Genomic DNA, 14,763 nt, shown 5'->3' on the forward strand with positions numbered 1-14,763 from the left:
CAGGATACACATTCCTGGCCCTGGAGACTCATTCATGTTTTTGCCTTTTCTTGGAATGCCTTACCATTGCTTCCTTTCTTTGCTAAACCTCATGCATTCTTCAAGGCTACCTTAGTCTCCTTGCCTTTTTTTTTTTTTTAAATAGAGAGGGGTCTCGCTCTGTTGCCCAGGCTGTTCTTGAACTCTTGGGCTCAAGGAGTCCTCCTGCCTTGAGCCTTCCAAAGTGCTGGGATTATAGGTGTGAGCCACTGTGCCCGACCTCCTTACCTTTATGAAACCTCTGAAGTGGTACAAGGGAAATGCCTTGGGTTAAGAATCAGAAGATGTGGGGTCGGGTGCGGTGGCTCACGCCTGTAATCCCAGCACTTTGGGAGGCCGAGGCGGGTGGATCACGAGGTCAAGAGATCGAGACCATCCTGGTCAACATGGTGAAACCCCGTCTCTACTAAAAATACAAAAAATTAGCCGGGTATGGTGGTGTGTGCCTGTAATCCCAGCTACTCAGGAGGCTGAGGCAGGAGAATTGCCTGAACCCAGGAGGCAGAGGTTGCGGTGAACCGAGATCGCGCCATTGCACTCCAGCCTGGGTAACAAGAGCGAAACTCCGTCTCAAAAAAAAAAAAGGAATCAGAAGATGTGGGCTGAACCCTTAGCTCTGCCACTAGGTGGGTGACCCTGAGGAAGTCACCAGACGTCTCTTTGCCTTTGTTTTCCTGTTGGTGATAGCTGTGCTGACTTACACACAGGGCTGTGCGTGATTCGCATGACATGATGTTTGTGAAATGCCTTTGAAATCACAAAAGGTATTATAGCACCAATGTGTGATACTGTAATTTCCTGACAACTCTCCTTATTGATTTCATTCATTTATTTATGGTTTTTGCTGAAAAAATTGTTCATTCCATGTTTTTCTTTCAGTGTCCATTTTGCCAGGCATAATGTGATAGAGTATGGAGTGATAAACAAGACCTCATCCCTGGCCTTGTGGAGCTTATAGTCTAGTGTGGGAGACAGAAAACAAACAAATGCATAATGGCTGGTGATTTCAGTGCTATAAAGAAAAATTAAGCAAGATAAGGAGGAGTGGCATGAAGGAGTGACAGAGACAGATGCTATTTTGGATGGAGGAGTCAGGGAAACCTCTCTGAGGAAACAATATTTGAGCAGAGATTGAAAAAATCTAATTCACAATTTACAACAATCAGAAATCATCTTTTGCAGGATTCAAAAGATTATCTGCTTTCCCCCACCAAGATGAGTCTTTCCCACTTTACTCCCAATGCCACTATTAACAAGGTATCATTTCTCAAGTGTTGGGCCAGAAAGAAGGTTGAAAACCACTGACCCACTTAGTTTGCTTGTTTTATGAATGAGAAAACCAGAGTTGAAGAGATTTTTGAAATAGTCTATGGATGCAAAGCTAGATGCTCTCTTATTTTAATTAGTGTGCTTCATGTTGGTTAATTTCTCATTTCAATTTGATTATAAACTCCTTGAAAACAAGATTTATGTTTTCATTTTTTTCATATTCTCCTAATACCTAGAACAGTAATAATAGGCACCACCCCAAATGTTAAATTGAACATAAAACTTAATGAAAAGAGAATCAGGTGTCGTACATCCAGGAATACCTACGATCTCATGATCTTACCTGCTTTTCTGAGTGAAGGTGTATCCATTGCTGGATTTTCTCATAGGTTTGAGGCATCAGCAAAGTAGAAACACCGAACCAGAGGGAAGTGGAGTTAGCTAGTTCAGCCTTGGAAATCAGATAACCCTGGGGAAATCTTTTCTATGTACGTCTGGTTTGAGATTCATTACTTTGTGCCCATATTACCACTTTTATTTCCTTCCTTCCTTCCTTCCTTGCTTGCTTTCCTTCCTTGCTTTCTTTCCTTTCTTTCTTTCGGAGTCTTGCTCTGTCGCCAGGCTGGAGTGTAGTGGCATGATCTCGACTTACTACAACCTCTGCCTCCCAACTTCAAGTGATTCCCCTGCCTCAGCCTCCTGAGTAGCTGGGACTACAGGCACCCGCCACCATGCCTGGCTAATTTTTTGTATTTTAGTAGAGATGGGTTTTCCATATTGGCCAGGATGATCTTGATCTTCTGACCTCATGATCTACCCACCTGAGCCTCCCAAAGTGCTGAGATTACAGGCATGAGCCACCGCGCCCGGCCCTTCTCTTGCTGTTTTTAGAATTCTTTCTTTGTCTTTGACTTTTGACAGTTTGACTCTTATGTGCCTGAGAGAGGTCCTGTTTGAATCTATTTGGGTTTTTTTTAACTTCCTGGATCTGGATATCCATTTTGCTCCCAAGAAGACTTGGGAAGTTTTCAGCTACTATTTCATTCGATGTTTTCTGTACCTCTCCCCTTCTCTTCTCTTTCTGGAACACCCACAGTGTGAAAATTTGTTCACTTAGTGGTGTCCCATGAATTCTGTAGGCTTTCTTCATTCCATTTTATTTTATTTTACATCTTTCTATGTTACTTCAAAAGATCTGTCTTCAAGTTCAAAAATTTGGTTAGGCATGGTGACTCGTGCCTGTAATCCCAGCACTTTGGGAGGCCACAGAGGGTGGATCACTGAAGGTTAGGAGTTTGATACCAACCTGGCTAGCATGGTGAAACCCCATCTCTACCAAAAGATATAAAAATTAGCTGGGTATGGTGGCACACCCCTGTAGTCCCAGCTACTCAGGTGGGCTGAGGTGGGAGAATCACTTGAACCCAGGAGGTGAAGGTTGCAATGAGCTGAGATAATGCCACTGCACTCCAGCCTTAGTGACAGAGTGATACCCTGTCTCCAGAAAAATAAAATAAAATTCTACTGCTTGGTCTAGTCTTTTGGTAAAGCTCTAGCTTGTATTATTTATTTACTCATTGAATTCTTCAGCTCTAGGATATCTGTTGTTTTTTTTTTTAATGGTATGTATCTTGTTGAACTTCTTGTTCAAGTCATGAATTATTTTCATGATTTCATCAAATTGTCTATCATTATCTTGTATCTCACTGTTTTTTCTTAAGAGTACGATTTTCACTTCTTTTTCTGTCACTTTGTCTATTTCTCTATGATTGCGATCTATTACACAGGAATTATTGTATGTCTTTGGAGGTGTCATGTTTCCTTGCTTTTTCATGTTTGATGTATCCATGTGTTGATTTCTATGTATCAAATAGAATCAATTTTTTGATTTGATGAACATTCACTTTAGACCTCTCATCAGAAATAGTCGTATGAATGGATCTTGGGGTGTTGGTTCAGTGGGGTGCATTGGCTTTGGTGGGCATAGTAGTGTAGTTTTTGTGTAGTTTCTTCAACTGTAATCCATGCTAGTGACATTTGAGTGTCTCAATGGCCTCAGCTGAGAGGCTTTGTGGTGGTGGTGGCATGACTTTGCCAGGGGTGTGCTCACTGTGCTATTAATCAGGTCGGCAATGCATGCGTTCACATGGTGGGTTGTCCAACTTGGGGTCTCCCTGGCTGGGGTTGGGGTTGATGCCCTTACTCTGGCTGAGGGCACAGGTGCTTGGTTGCTTGGCCAGTTTGGCTTGCCGCCTGCCAGAGGGGCCTGTTGGGCTGTTTCTCAGGTTCGGGACTTGGGCACACTGCTGCTCAGCTCTCCTGGGGGCGGGGGCATGTCTGCTGGGGGCAGCCCACAGGGCTGTTTCTCAGGCATGAGAGGTGGGCATAAGGCTGCTTGAAGGACCTGGGGGCATGTCTGCCAGGAGTGGCCTTAGGAGTTGCTTCTCAGACCTGGGATGTGAACACAAGCCTGCTTGGTGGGCCTAGGGGAGTTACTGCTGGGGGTGACCCATGGGCTGTTTTTCAGGCCTGAGATATGGACACATGGCTACTTACTGGCCTGGGGGTATGTCTGCCAGGGGCAGCCTGCAGGGTTGTTTCTCAGGCCCTAATTGAGGTGTGAGGTCTTTGGGCGGGCCAGGGTCATGTCTGCAGGGGGCTGCACTGCCTGACTAGTTCACAGATCCTGGATGCAGGAGTGTAGTCACTCTGCTAGCCTGTCAGTTGCTCAGGGCCTTCTGCTTGCAGGAGGGTAAGGCAGCAGTTTGGTTGGCTCAAGAGTAGGTTTGCCCTGGGTGGGACTGTTTCTGTGGCTGAAGTGCAGAGGGTGGTTTCCTTTCAGTGCAGGAGTCATAGCCATTCCTGGGCCCTGGGGTGTAGAGTTAGCCACCTGTATAGGTTTGGTGGCATGAAGATGGAGGCCCAGTGCTGGAAAGATGCAGTGGCTGCTGGCCCCAGGAGGAAGGCACACTCCAGAGGGAGCTGGGGTCCGGAGATGGCACCATGCTGTAGTAACTTGGCTCATGGGGTGCGTGGGGAGTAGGGTGTGCTCCTAATCTGTGGCAGTACAACTGTACCAATTCCCAGCAGCTCTTCAAACTGGGCTCAGAACTTGCAGGGACTGGGGGATCCTCCTATAGTAAGGACTGTAGGTATTTGCAGTGGCAGTGGGGGCTGGTAGGAATCTTCTGCTTACCTTTTCCTCATAGGGAGAAGGCCCTCCTGTGTCCAGGCCTACCCAATCCTGGTGGAAGAGATGGGGCCGCAGAGGCTGGGGGCCTTCATGCTGTCCTCCTAGATTTTCAGTCACCACAGGGGCCTCTCCACTTTCCCACTGCAGTCCAGCGCTTTCCCACACTAGAGTCAAACTTAGCTGTTCATTCATTGCCTTAGTCTTTTCATAAGAAAGGGGGGCGGGTGAATACCAGGTGCCTCTAATCAGCCAGCTTGCTGATGTCCCACCCACCATTTACTCTATGATTTTTCATGACTCTGATGACTGCTCTAAGTGAAAGTTCATTTCTTCATTGAAGTGGTCAGAAGGTGGTATCCGGGACAAGATGATCTTCTCAGCTTGGACAGAATGTGGACAGGCAGGGAGAGGAGAGGAGCTACTTGAGCGGGGGAGAATCCTAAAAACATGGGAACTGAGGTGGAAATCATGTGCTTCCTGTTCCTTAGACAGCGAGACCAACTGGTCTGGTGCAGAAGGGGCACATGGATTATTAGAGGGAGTAAAGATTAAGATTGACAAATCAGAATGTGTTTATTCTGTTATGAATGCTACATTATAGTCACAAAATTGGTTTTGAAACCCTGAATGTTTCTGTCTGTGAGCAACCAAATATCCTTTTTCTTTTCTTTATTTGAGACAGAGTCTCGCTCTGGTACCCAGGCTGGAGTGCAGTGGTGCAATCTCGGCTCACTGCAACCTCCTCCTCCCAGGTTCAAGCAATTCTCCTACCTCAACCTCCCGAGTAGCTGGGATTACAGATGCCTGCCACCAAGTCCGGATAATTTTTTGTATTGTTTTTAGAAACATGGTTTCATCATCACATTGGCCAGGCTGGTCTGAAACTCCTGACTTCAGGTGATCCTCCTGCCTCGGCCTCCCAAAGTGCTGGGATTACAGGCATGACCCACCATGCCTGGCTCCAAATACCCTTTAATGGGAAATTATATGGCCTTTATTTTTTTTTCAACATTGTACTCTGTAGTCACAACGTTGTAATCTGTAGTTGCAACATTGTATCTGCTTGAGAAATAATATTTGTACCTTTGGGGTCATATAGCCTCTGAGACAAACTTTGTCCTAATAAAAAGGCCACTGTTCGGCCTTGTGTTTTTGAAATTTAAGAACCTCATTTATTACCAACATCTTTTAGGATAATTAACTTAAATATCTCTTGAAGCATTAGTACAAGTATTATGTTCTACCATCATCTCTATAAGAAGCTGTAATTCTGAGGACCAAGCTTGTGACTTATTCATCCTTATATCTCTTTCAGCACTGAATGCAGTTCCTGGCATAAACTGAGAATGCAATAAATTGTGTTTCAATTGAATTTTCAAAGCATTCAAGGCTGGCCACCTCTGTACTTGTGGGAGTAATTTGCATTTGAGCTGCATGTTTTGAGATATATCATGCATTTAATATTGTTCTTTAGGTCCAGCCTGATGAGGGAAGAGGCTAAGCGAGGAGCACCCAACCCTTGGCTCTTTGAGGAGCCAGAGGAGACCAGAGGCTTGGGTTTTGATGAAATCCGACAACAGCAGCAGAAAATTATCCAAGGTACCAAATACTCTGAGGAGTGTGGGCTCAGAAACCTTGACAGATTTTTTACTGGCACCTTGATTGTTCCTCATCCCCATTGAAAATCGGAGTGAAAACTGTTGGTCCTTTAAAGTTTTTGACGTGTGTCTCAGGATACTGGAGGGATAGGCAGTTGCTGTCACTCGTCTCGGTGGCCCATGGAAATGGTGATTTTCCATTGAGCGAGAGCAGAGACAGCAGATCGGAATCTAAGTCCAAGTGAATTTGATGCCTATGCCTTTTGCTTTAGCTTTACAACTGGGAATTAGTCTCCAAACATAAGACTCCATCTTTTATTTGTTGTTATAAAATATGTCAGTTTGGCCTCCCAAACTTTCATCTTTTGCCCTGTGGCTTTTTTTAACTTTTTTTTTTTAACTTTCTTTTAAAAAATTTCAGAAGTAGTGCATGATTGTTATACAAAGTTTAAACAGTGTAGGGATGTATAAGATGAAAGCCTTCCATATTGTTTCTCCAATCTCAAAGTGGAAATGGATTAATATGTATTTCCTTAGACCTTTTGTATACAGTCACATACATATATTCAATATACATATACTCATTTTACGTAACTGGGATCATGAGATACTTAGCTCTCTCCATCTATATGTAATTCTACACCTTTTTAAAACTTAGTATGTGTCATGGACTTTTTTTTAATGTCAGTATGTACAGATACATTATTCTTTCTAATTCTGCTTTTTAAAATCAGCTTTATTGCCAGGCCTAGTGGTGCATGCCTGTAATCCTGGCACTTGGGGAGGCCAAGGCAAGGAAGACGGCTTGAGTGTAGGAGTCTGAGACGAGCCTAGGCAACATAGTAAAACCCCGTCTTTAAAAAAAAAATGAAAAGAAGCAAAAGAAGGAGAAGAAGAAAAATCTAAAATCAGCTTTGTTGAGATATAGTTGACATTATCATAAATGGCATGTTTGAAGTATATGATTTGATAAGCTTTGACATGTGTATATGCCTGTGAAACCATCACTACAATAAAAATAATGAACCTAATTGTTACTCCCAAAAGTTTTCTTCATGCCTCTTTGTAGTGTCCTCTACTCTCTGCTTCTCTGGGTTCATCTTTTTCGGATTCGACATGTAAGTGAGATCATGTGGTATTTGCCTGGCTTTCTTTGCCTGCAAATCCCAGCAGTGGGATTGCTGGGATCTTTTTATTTTTATTTATTTATTTATTTTTGAAACAGAGTCTCACTCTGTTGCCCAGGCTGGAGTATAATGGCACAATCTTGGCTAACTGCAACCTTTGCCGCCCGGGTTCAAGTGATTTTCTAGCCTCAGCCTTCCGAGTAGCCGGGATTACCGGCACCCGCCACCCCGCCTGGCCAATTTTTGTATTTTTAGTAGAGATGGGGTTTCACCATCTTGGTCAGGCTAGTCTTAAATTCCTGACCTTGTGATCCACCCACCTCAGCCTCCCAAAGTGTTGGGATTACAGGCATGAGCCACTGTGCCAGACCGATTTTTAAGTTTTTGAAAAAGCTCCATACTGTTTTCCATGATGGCTGCACTAAATGACATCCCCACCAACAGTGTGCAGGGATTCCCTTTTCTCCACATTCTTGCCAACACTTGTTATTATTTATTTATTTTTTATTATAGCCATTCTGACAGGTGTAATGTGATAGCTCATTGTGTTGTTGCTGTTGTTTGAGACTCTGTTGCCCAGGCTGGAGTGCAGTGGCGTGATCCCGGCTCACTGCAACCTCCATCTCCCAGATTCAAGTGATTCTCATGCCTCAGCCTCCTAAGTAGCTGGGATTACAGGCAAGTACCACCATGCCTGTCTAATTTTTGTATTTTTAGTAGAGACAAGGTTTCTCCATGTTGGCCAGGCTGGTCTCAAACTCCTCCCCTCATGATCTGCCCACCTCAGCCTCCCAAAGTGCTGGGATTACAGGTGCGAGCCAACATGCCTGACCTCTCATTGTGGTTTTAATTGGCATTTCCTGAGCCCATAACTCTCAGCACTCAGGAGGCTGAGGGAGGAGGATTGCTTGAGGCCAGGAATTCAAGACCAGTCTAGGGAACATAGTGAGACCAGCCTCCAAAAATTTTTTAAAAATTAGCTGAGCATAGTGACATGTACCTTTGATCCTAGCTAGTTGGGAGGCTGAAGTGGGAGGATCCCTTGAGCCCAGGAGGTTGAGGCTGCAGTGAGCTATGATTGTACCACTGCATTCCGCCCTGGGAGACATAATGAGACCCTGTGTCTAAAAACTAAAAATGAAAAAATAATGATAATTTGCATTTCCCCAATAGTGATCTTGAGCATTTTTTTTTTTTTTTTGAGATGGAGTCTCGCTCTGCTGCTAGGCTGAAGGGCAATGGTGTGATCTCAGCTCACTGCAACCTCCATCTCCCATGTTCAAGCAATTCTCCTGCCTCATCTTCCCTACTAGCTGGAATTACAGGCATGTGCCACCACACCTGGCTAATTTTTGTATTTTTAGTAGAGACAGGGTTTCACTGTGTTGGCCAGGCTGGTCTCAAACTCCTAACCTCGTGATCTGCCCACCTCAGCCTCCCAAAGTGCTGGGATTGTGAACATTTTTAAATATACTTATTGGCCATTTGTCTTTTTTTGAGAAATATCTGTTCAGGTCCTTTGATGAGCTTTTCATCAGATTATTTATTTTTTTGCTGTTGAGTTGTTTGACGTGTATGTGTAACTTTTAGAGAAACCGCAAAACTAGTTTCATAAGTGGTTGCACCATTTTACATTCCTACTAGAAGCATGTATGTTTTCTTGTTGTTTCATATCTTTACAAAACGTGGTCAAATTTTTTTATTGTAGTCATTTAAATGAGTGTGTAGTTACACTGTGGTTTTAATGGTATGCATTTCCCTCATAACTAATGAATCTTTGCATGTATTTATTTTCCACCTGCATATTTTCTTTGGTGAAATGTCTGTTCAAATTGTTTACCCATCTCCAGTTGGGCAGTTTGTTCATTATTATTAAATTGTAAGAATTTTAAAATATTTTTTATATCATCTGTCAGACATGTTTTACAAATATTTTCTCCCAGCAGTTTATGTTTTTCATTCTGTTAACAGTATTTTTCAAAGAGCAGAAGTTCTTAATTTGATGAAGTGTAATTAATCAATTTTTTTCTTATATGGTTTGTGGTTTGGTTATATCTAAGAAATTATGACTAACCTGGCTGGGCGCGGTGGTTCATGCCTATAATCCCAACACTTTGGGAGGCCAAGGTGGGCGGATCACCTGAAGACAGGAGTTCAAGACCAGCCTGGCCAACATGGTGGCCAACCCCATCTCTAGAAAAAATACAAAAGAAAAATTAGCCAGTTGTGGTGGCTGGCACCTGTAATCCCAGCTACTTAGAGGGCTGAGGCAGGAGAATTGCTTGAACCTGGGATGCAGAGGTTACAGTGAGCCAAGATCACACCACTGCACTCCAGCCTGGGCAGCAAGAGCAAGACACCATCAAAACAAAACAAAACAAACAAAAAACAAAACACGAAAGAGAGAGAGAGAAATTATGACTAACTTGAAACCACAAGATTCGCTGCTTTGTTTTTTCCTAGAAATTTTATGGTTTTAGGTTTTACATGAGGTTTATGAACTACCTTGAGTTAATCTTTTACATAGTGAAGTATGGATAGAAATTCAGTTTTTTAAAAGAGATATCTATTTGGTCTAACACCATTTAAAAAAATATTATTCTTTCTCTACTGAATTTCTCTACATTTGGGTAAAATCAATTGACTATATATGTATGGGTCTATTTCTTTTTGTTTTTGAGACAGAGTTTTGCTCTTGTCACCCAGGCTGGAATGCAGTGGTGCGATCTCAAGATCTTGGCTTACTGCAACCTCCGCCTTCCGGGTTCAAGTGATTCTCCTGCCTCAGCCTTCCGGTAGCTGAGATTACAGGTGCCTGCTACCATGCCTGGCTAATTTTTTGTATTTTTATTAGAGATGGGATTTTGCCATGTTGGGCAGGCTGGTCTCTAACTCTTGACCTCAGGTGATCCGCTTGCCTCAGTCTCCCAAAGTACTGGGATTACAGGCGTGAGCCGCCGCACTTACGGGCCTGTTTCTGTTGTAACCTCTGTTCTTTTCTGTTGGTCTATTTGTTTATCTTTATGCCAATGCCCTCGCCAATGCCACACTGTATTGATTATTTTATCTTTATGATGAGTCATTAAGTAAGATAATACAGGTCACTCAACTTTATTTTCACAATTTTATTGGCTATTCTAGGTCTTTTGCATTTCCATGTGAATTTTAGAATCTGCTTTTAATTTTACAAAAGAAAGCTTCCTGGACATTTGATTGGGATTACACTGAATTTTTAGGTCAATTAGGGGAGAATGGGTATTTTAATGCTATCGATTCTCAAATTATCTCAGCAATGCTTTTTGGTTTTCGCTATACATGTCTTGCATATCTTTTATCATATTTATCCCTAAGTATTTCATATCTTTTATTCTAAGTAGCATTTTTAAAATGTCAATTTCTAATTGTTGCTTGTATATCAAAATACAGTTGATCTTTGTGTATCGATCTTGGATCATGCAACCTTGCCAAACTCACTAGTTTCTGAATGACACTCAGCTTGAGACTCAAAGTGGCCCCTGTGCAGATCTAGACATCTACAGATCTGCAGTCCTCGCCTCTCTGGTACTGTGCCCTACATACTCTAACCACTATGGCTTCTTTGGACTTTTCTCAACTTGAGGAAAGTGCCGGGCTCCACCTGGGTTCCGCCATCCCCACACCATGGCTCAGGAACTCTTGTGAGGCAGTAATACAGGGCAGTCTTAGAGCTCACCTCTAAGAGTTACCCATCTCTCAGGGATCACTGCCCTTCATTTCCTGGTGTCCATGTCTTAAAACCATTGTTTTGCATATTTACCCTGTTTTCTTTTGTTTTTCCAGTTGTTTCCGGCCAGTAGGAAGTCTGGTGCCTGTCAGTCCATCTTGGGCAGAAGCAGAAATCTCATTCTATTTTGAATTCCCTTTCACGATGAAATTATCTAGTCAGTGAAACACTGTGGCCCTCTTAGATCTTCAGTTTCATATGTCCTTCACCCATTACCATATTTGAAGGAAAGTGAGGAAATGAAAAGCAACACAGCTTTACGTACAGCACAGCCATTCACTCTTCAAGATTCACAGTTCCTAAATGGAGTGCCTTATAGCTAACACTTACAGCTAATGCATTTTCTGGCATTGTTGTGTTTTGACAAGAAAAGCTGTTTTCAGTCGGGAAGAGTCTCCTCGTCCTGGAGAAGGCACTCCTTTCAGGGGTTGCTGTAGGTCAGTGTGAGAGGTTGCTCCTCAAAGCGTTTGTTACCATCTTTAGAACAGAGCTTCCTTATGTGGCTTCTCACCCTTGGAAAGCCTGCTGGCCTGTGGGGCATGGGTGGGCTTGGTAGCAGCATACATTGCAGGTCAGTTTTTCTCCACTGCTCTTACCTTTGTATTTTGAAATACTGTATTCCTCTTTGCTAGTGAGCTGTTTTTCAAGGACAAATGCAAAAACGGAAGTCATCTTCACACAGAACCCTTCTTAGCCTTTTCTCTGCCTCCAGAGTCGTGATGATGTGCTGAGATGGCTATGACTTTGTTTGCTTCATTGCCAGGTCCTGCACTAAATGAAAATAAAGAGCCACAAAAGGTCGTTTCTAACTTCCTTTATCCCATGAAATCCCTTAGCCATTCTGCATTCCAGCTGACCCTTAGAAACTTTGAAAATCATCCCAAAATAACAGTTTACTGGTAGAACATAGATTTAAGGGCAGGGAACGCCTTCCTTGCCGAACCTAGAAGTGAGGCCTCATCGTAATGAATTAGCCAGTTTGGCTTCTGTGCCCCTTAACCTGTAATTTGAAGCATGAAATGGGCATTAGTCAGAAGATGGGTGGGGTGATGACAATCACTTACGTGCCTCCAAGGTCCCTGAGATAGAAGAAACGAAAGTACCTTTTGGGTTCTTATAGACCGTTGCCCCTGAGTCGGATACTAGACCTTGGAGAAATACGAAGTGTCATTCCACCTTTACTCAGAAGGTCTCCGTTTATGGGGTTTCTTCATTAGCTCCATCTAGTCTCATGATTTTCCTATAGATGTTCTTTCCAGACTCTACCAGGAATTGTTGCATTTGTTCTAGATTCCTGTGTTCTTAGGTCTCTCTGTGTTTGCATGGGAAATGGGAGGTGCGGAAGGTGGCTAGCCAGACTCTATTTCACTCTGGGAAATCTCAGTAGCTAACCTTTGAACCCTCGCCATCACAGCTTCACAGGCAACTTTCTTTGAAGATGCCTTTTCTTGTAGCTGTCACCTAGGCTAGAAGGATTCCTTTCCTAAAATCTTAAATCAAAAATAAAAACATCTGTTCTTAGAACTTGCTCTGAGTCTTCTAACATAGTGATTAACTTTTTGATCTAGCTTGACCTCACTTTTTTCTCCTTCATTCCTACCTCCCTTTATTGAGGGAGAGGTCCTTCTCTATGTGAAATGTGAAAGGTTCATTCCTTCTCTGTGGGCACTGGACAACACAACATCAACTACTTTTTGGACGATGTAAACTTAGAGGGCTCACTACTGTTGACCAGAAGCCTTTCTGTCTAGCAGAGACTGTATTCCTTTCTTTTGTAAACTGAGAGGGCCCTCTGTGGTCATTCACTGATTTAAACAGCAAGTGTTGCATAATGTAGTGCTTGATTTAAATATGTTGGTGCTCCATGCCACTAGCTGGGCTCAGATCTGGGGCAAAGACATAGGAAAAGAAGAAGTCTCATGTATGTCAAATATATAGGCAAAGAAGACAGCCCCAGAAAAGAAGACAGCCCTTGGGGTCTGGATCTTGTACTCAATCCAGGGACTGTGGTTGCAGCCCTTAGGAATGTCCCTCTGCTGCATTGTTAAAATATTGATAACTGGCTGAGCGCAGTGGCTTACGCCTGTAATCCCAGCACTTTGGAAGGCTAAAGTGGGCGGATCACAAGGTCAGGAGTTCGAGACCAGCCTGACCAACATGGTGAAACCCATCTCTACTAAAAATAAAAAACTTAGCCGGATGTGGTGGCACATGCCTGTAATCCCAGCTACTTAGGAGGCTGAGGCAGGAGAATTGCTTGAACCCAGGGAGGTGGAGGTTGCAGGGAGCCAAGATCCTGCCACTGCACTCCAGCCTGGGCGACAGGGTGAGACTCATTATCAAAAAAGGAGAAATATTAATTTTGCTATGGAAAATTTCAAACTTGTAATAGAGAGTATCAGATAGTAACTTTGTTTACTCATCCTCAAGCATCAGTGATGGTCAACTCACAGCCAATCTGCTTACACATTTATGCCATCTAGTAACCTACTCTTCCTGCCTAGCCCCCAGGTTATTTTGGGAGCAAATCCCAGACATCATATCATTTCCTCAGTGGATATTCAAGAATATATATCTAAAATATGTGTGTAAAACATAAATACTGCTTTGGAAAACTGTAGTCACAGGCCATTATTACCCTTAAGAAGTTAACAGTAATTCCTAAATCTAATCAGATATTCAGTGTTCAGGTTTCCCTGTTTGTTGTGATGTTTTCTCTTTCTTTTCTTTCTTTCTTTCTTTCTTTCTTTCCTTCCTTCCTTCCTTTCTTTTTTCTTTCTTTTCTTTGTTTCTTCTTCTTTCTTTCTCTCTCTCTCCCTCCCTCCCTCCCTCCTTCCCTTCCTTCCTTTCTTCCTTCCTTCTTTTCTCCCTTCTCCTCCCCTCCCCTCCCCTCCTCTTCTCCTCTTTTTCTTTTTTTCTTCTGTCTCATTCTGTTGCCCAGGCTGGAATGCGGTGGTGTAATATGGGCTCACTGCAACCTCCGTCTCCCAGGTTCAAGTGATTCTCCTGCCTCAGCCTACTAAGTAGCTGGGACTACAGGCATGTGCCACCATGCCCCCCTAATTTTTGTATTTTTAGTAGAGACGGGGTTTCACCATGTTAGCCAGGATGGTCTCGATCTCTTGACCTCGTGATCCGCCCACCTCTGCCTCCCAAAATGCTGGGATTACAGGCGTGAGCCACTGCACCAGCCAATGTTTTCTTTTAGATAGTTCAATTCAGGATCTAAGTATGGCCCATAAATTGCAACTAGTTATGTCTCTTAGGTTTCTTTAATATACACGTTCTTTTTCCAACTCTTCGTTTTTCAATGAAAAAACTGCATTTGCCCTTTAGTTTCCCACCATTCCAGATCTTGCATTTCTGAATGTCTAAAGATAGGAAGTATCCAAACCCCTAATGGTTTCAACTGGATTTTAAAAAAATGATTGTATTAGTTTTCTATTGTTGCTTTAATAAATTAGCACAAACTTAGTGACTTACATTTATGATCTTACAGTTCTGTAGGTGAGAAGTCCAATGCAGGTGCCACAGGGCTTAGATCAAGCTGTTAGCAGGGCTGCATTCCTTTCTGGAGGCTCATTCTGGAGAATTTCCTCCCTTACTTTTTCCAGCTTCTAGAGGCCACCCACATCCCTTCCCTTCTTCCATCTTAAAGCCAGCAAGTTAATATCTCTCTGACCCTTCTTCATACTCCCTCTGAATGGCAGCTGGGAAAGGTTCTCTACTTTTTATGACTCACATGATTATATTGGGTCCACCTGGATAATCCAG

At 43.0% G+C, this 14,763-nt stretch overlaps 1 protein-coding gene across 2 annotated transcripts in view; it reads left to right on the plus strand.

Annotated features, from left to right (window-relative positions):
• The window catches only part of STX8 (syntaxin 8), a 308,036-nt gene that overhangs the window by 51,618 nt on the left and 241,655 nt on the right, over positions 1-14,763 (plus strand). For both annotated transcript variants that reach the window (XM_064378315.1, XM_012457587.3), the window contains exon 5: positions 5,976-6,100. In XM_064378315.1, the coding sequence (XP_064234385.1) occupies positions 5,976-6,100 (125 nt within the window). The remainder of the gene's footprint in view (positions 1-5,975; positions 6,101-14,763) is intronic.

The sequence above is a fragment of the Aotus nancymaae genome, unplaced genomic scaffold (assembly GCF_030222135.1).
Source record: "Aotus nancymaae isolate 86718 unplaced genomic scaffold, 86718_ANA_hifiasm-v0.15.2.pri h1tg000018l, whole genome shotgun sequence".
Classification (NCBI taxonomy): domain Eukaryota; kingdom Metazoa; phylum Chordata; class Mammalia; order Primates; family Aotidae; genus Aotus; species Aotus nancymaae.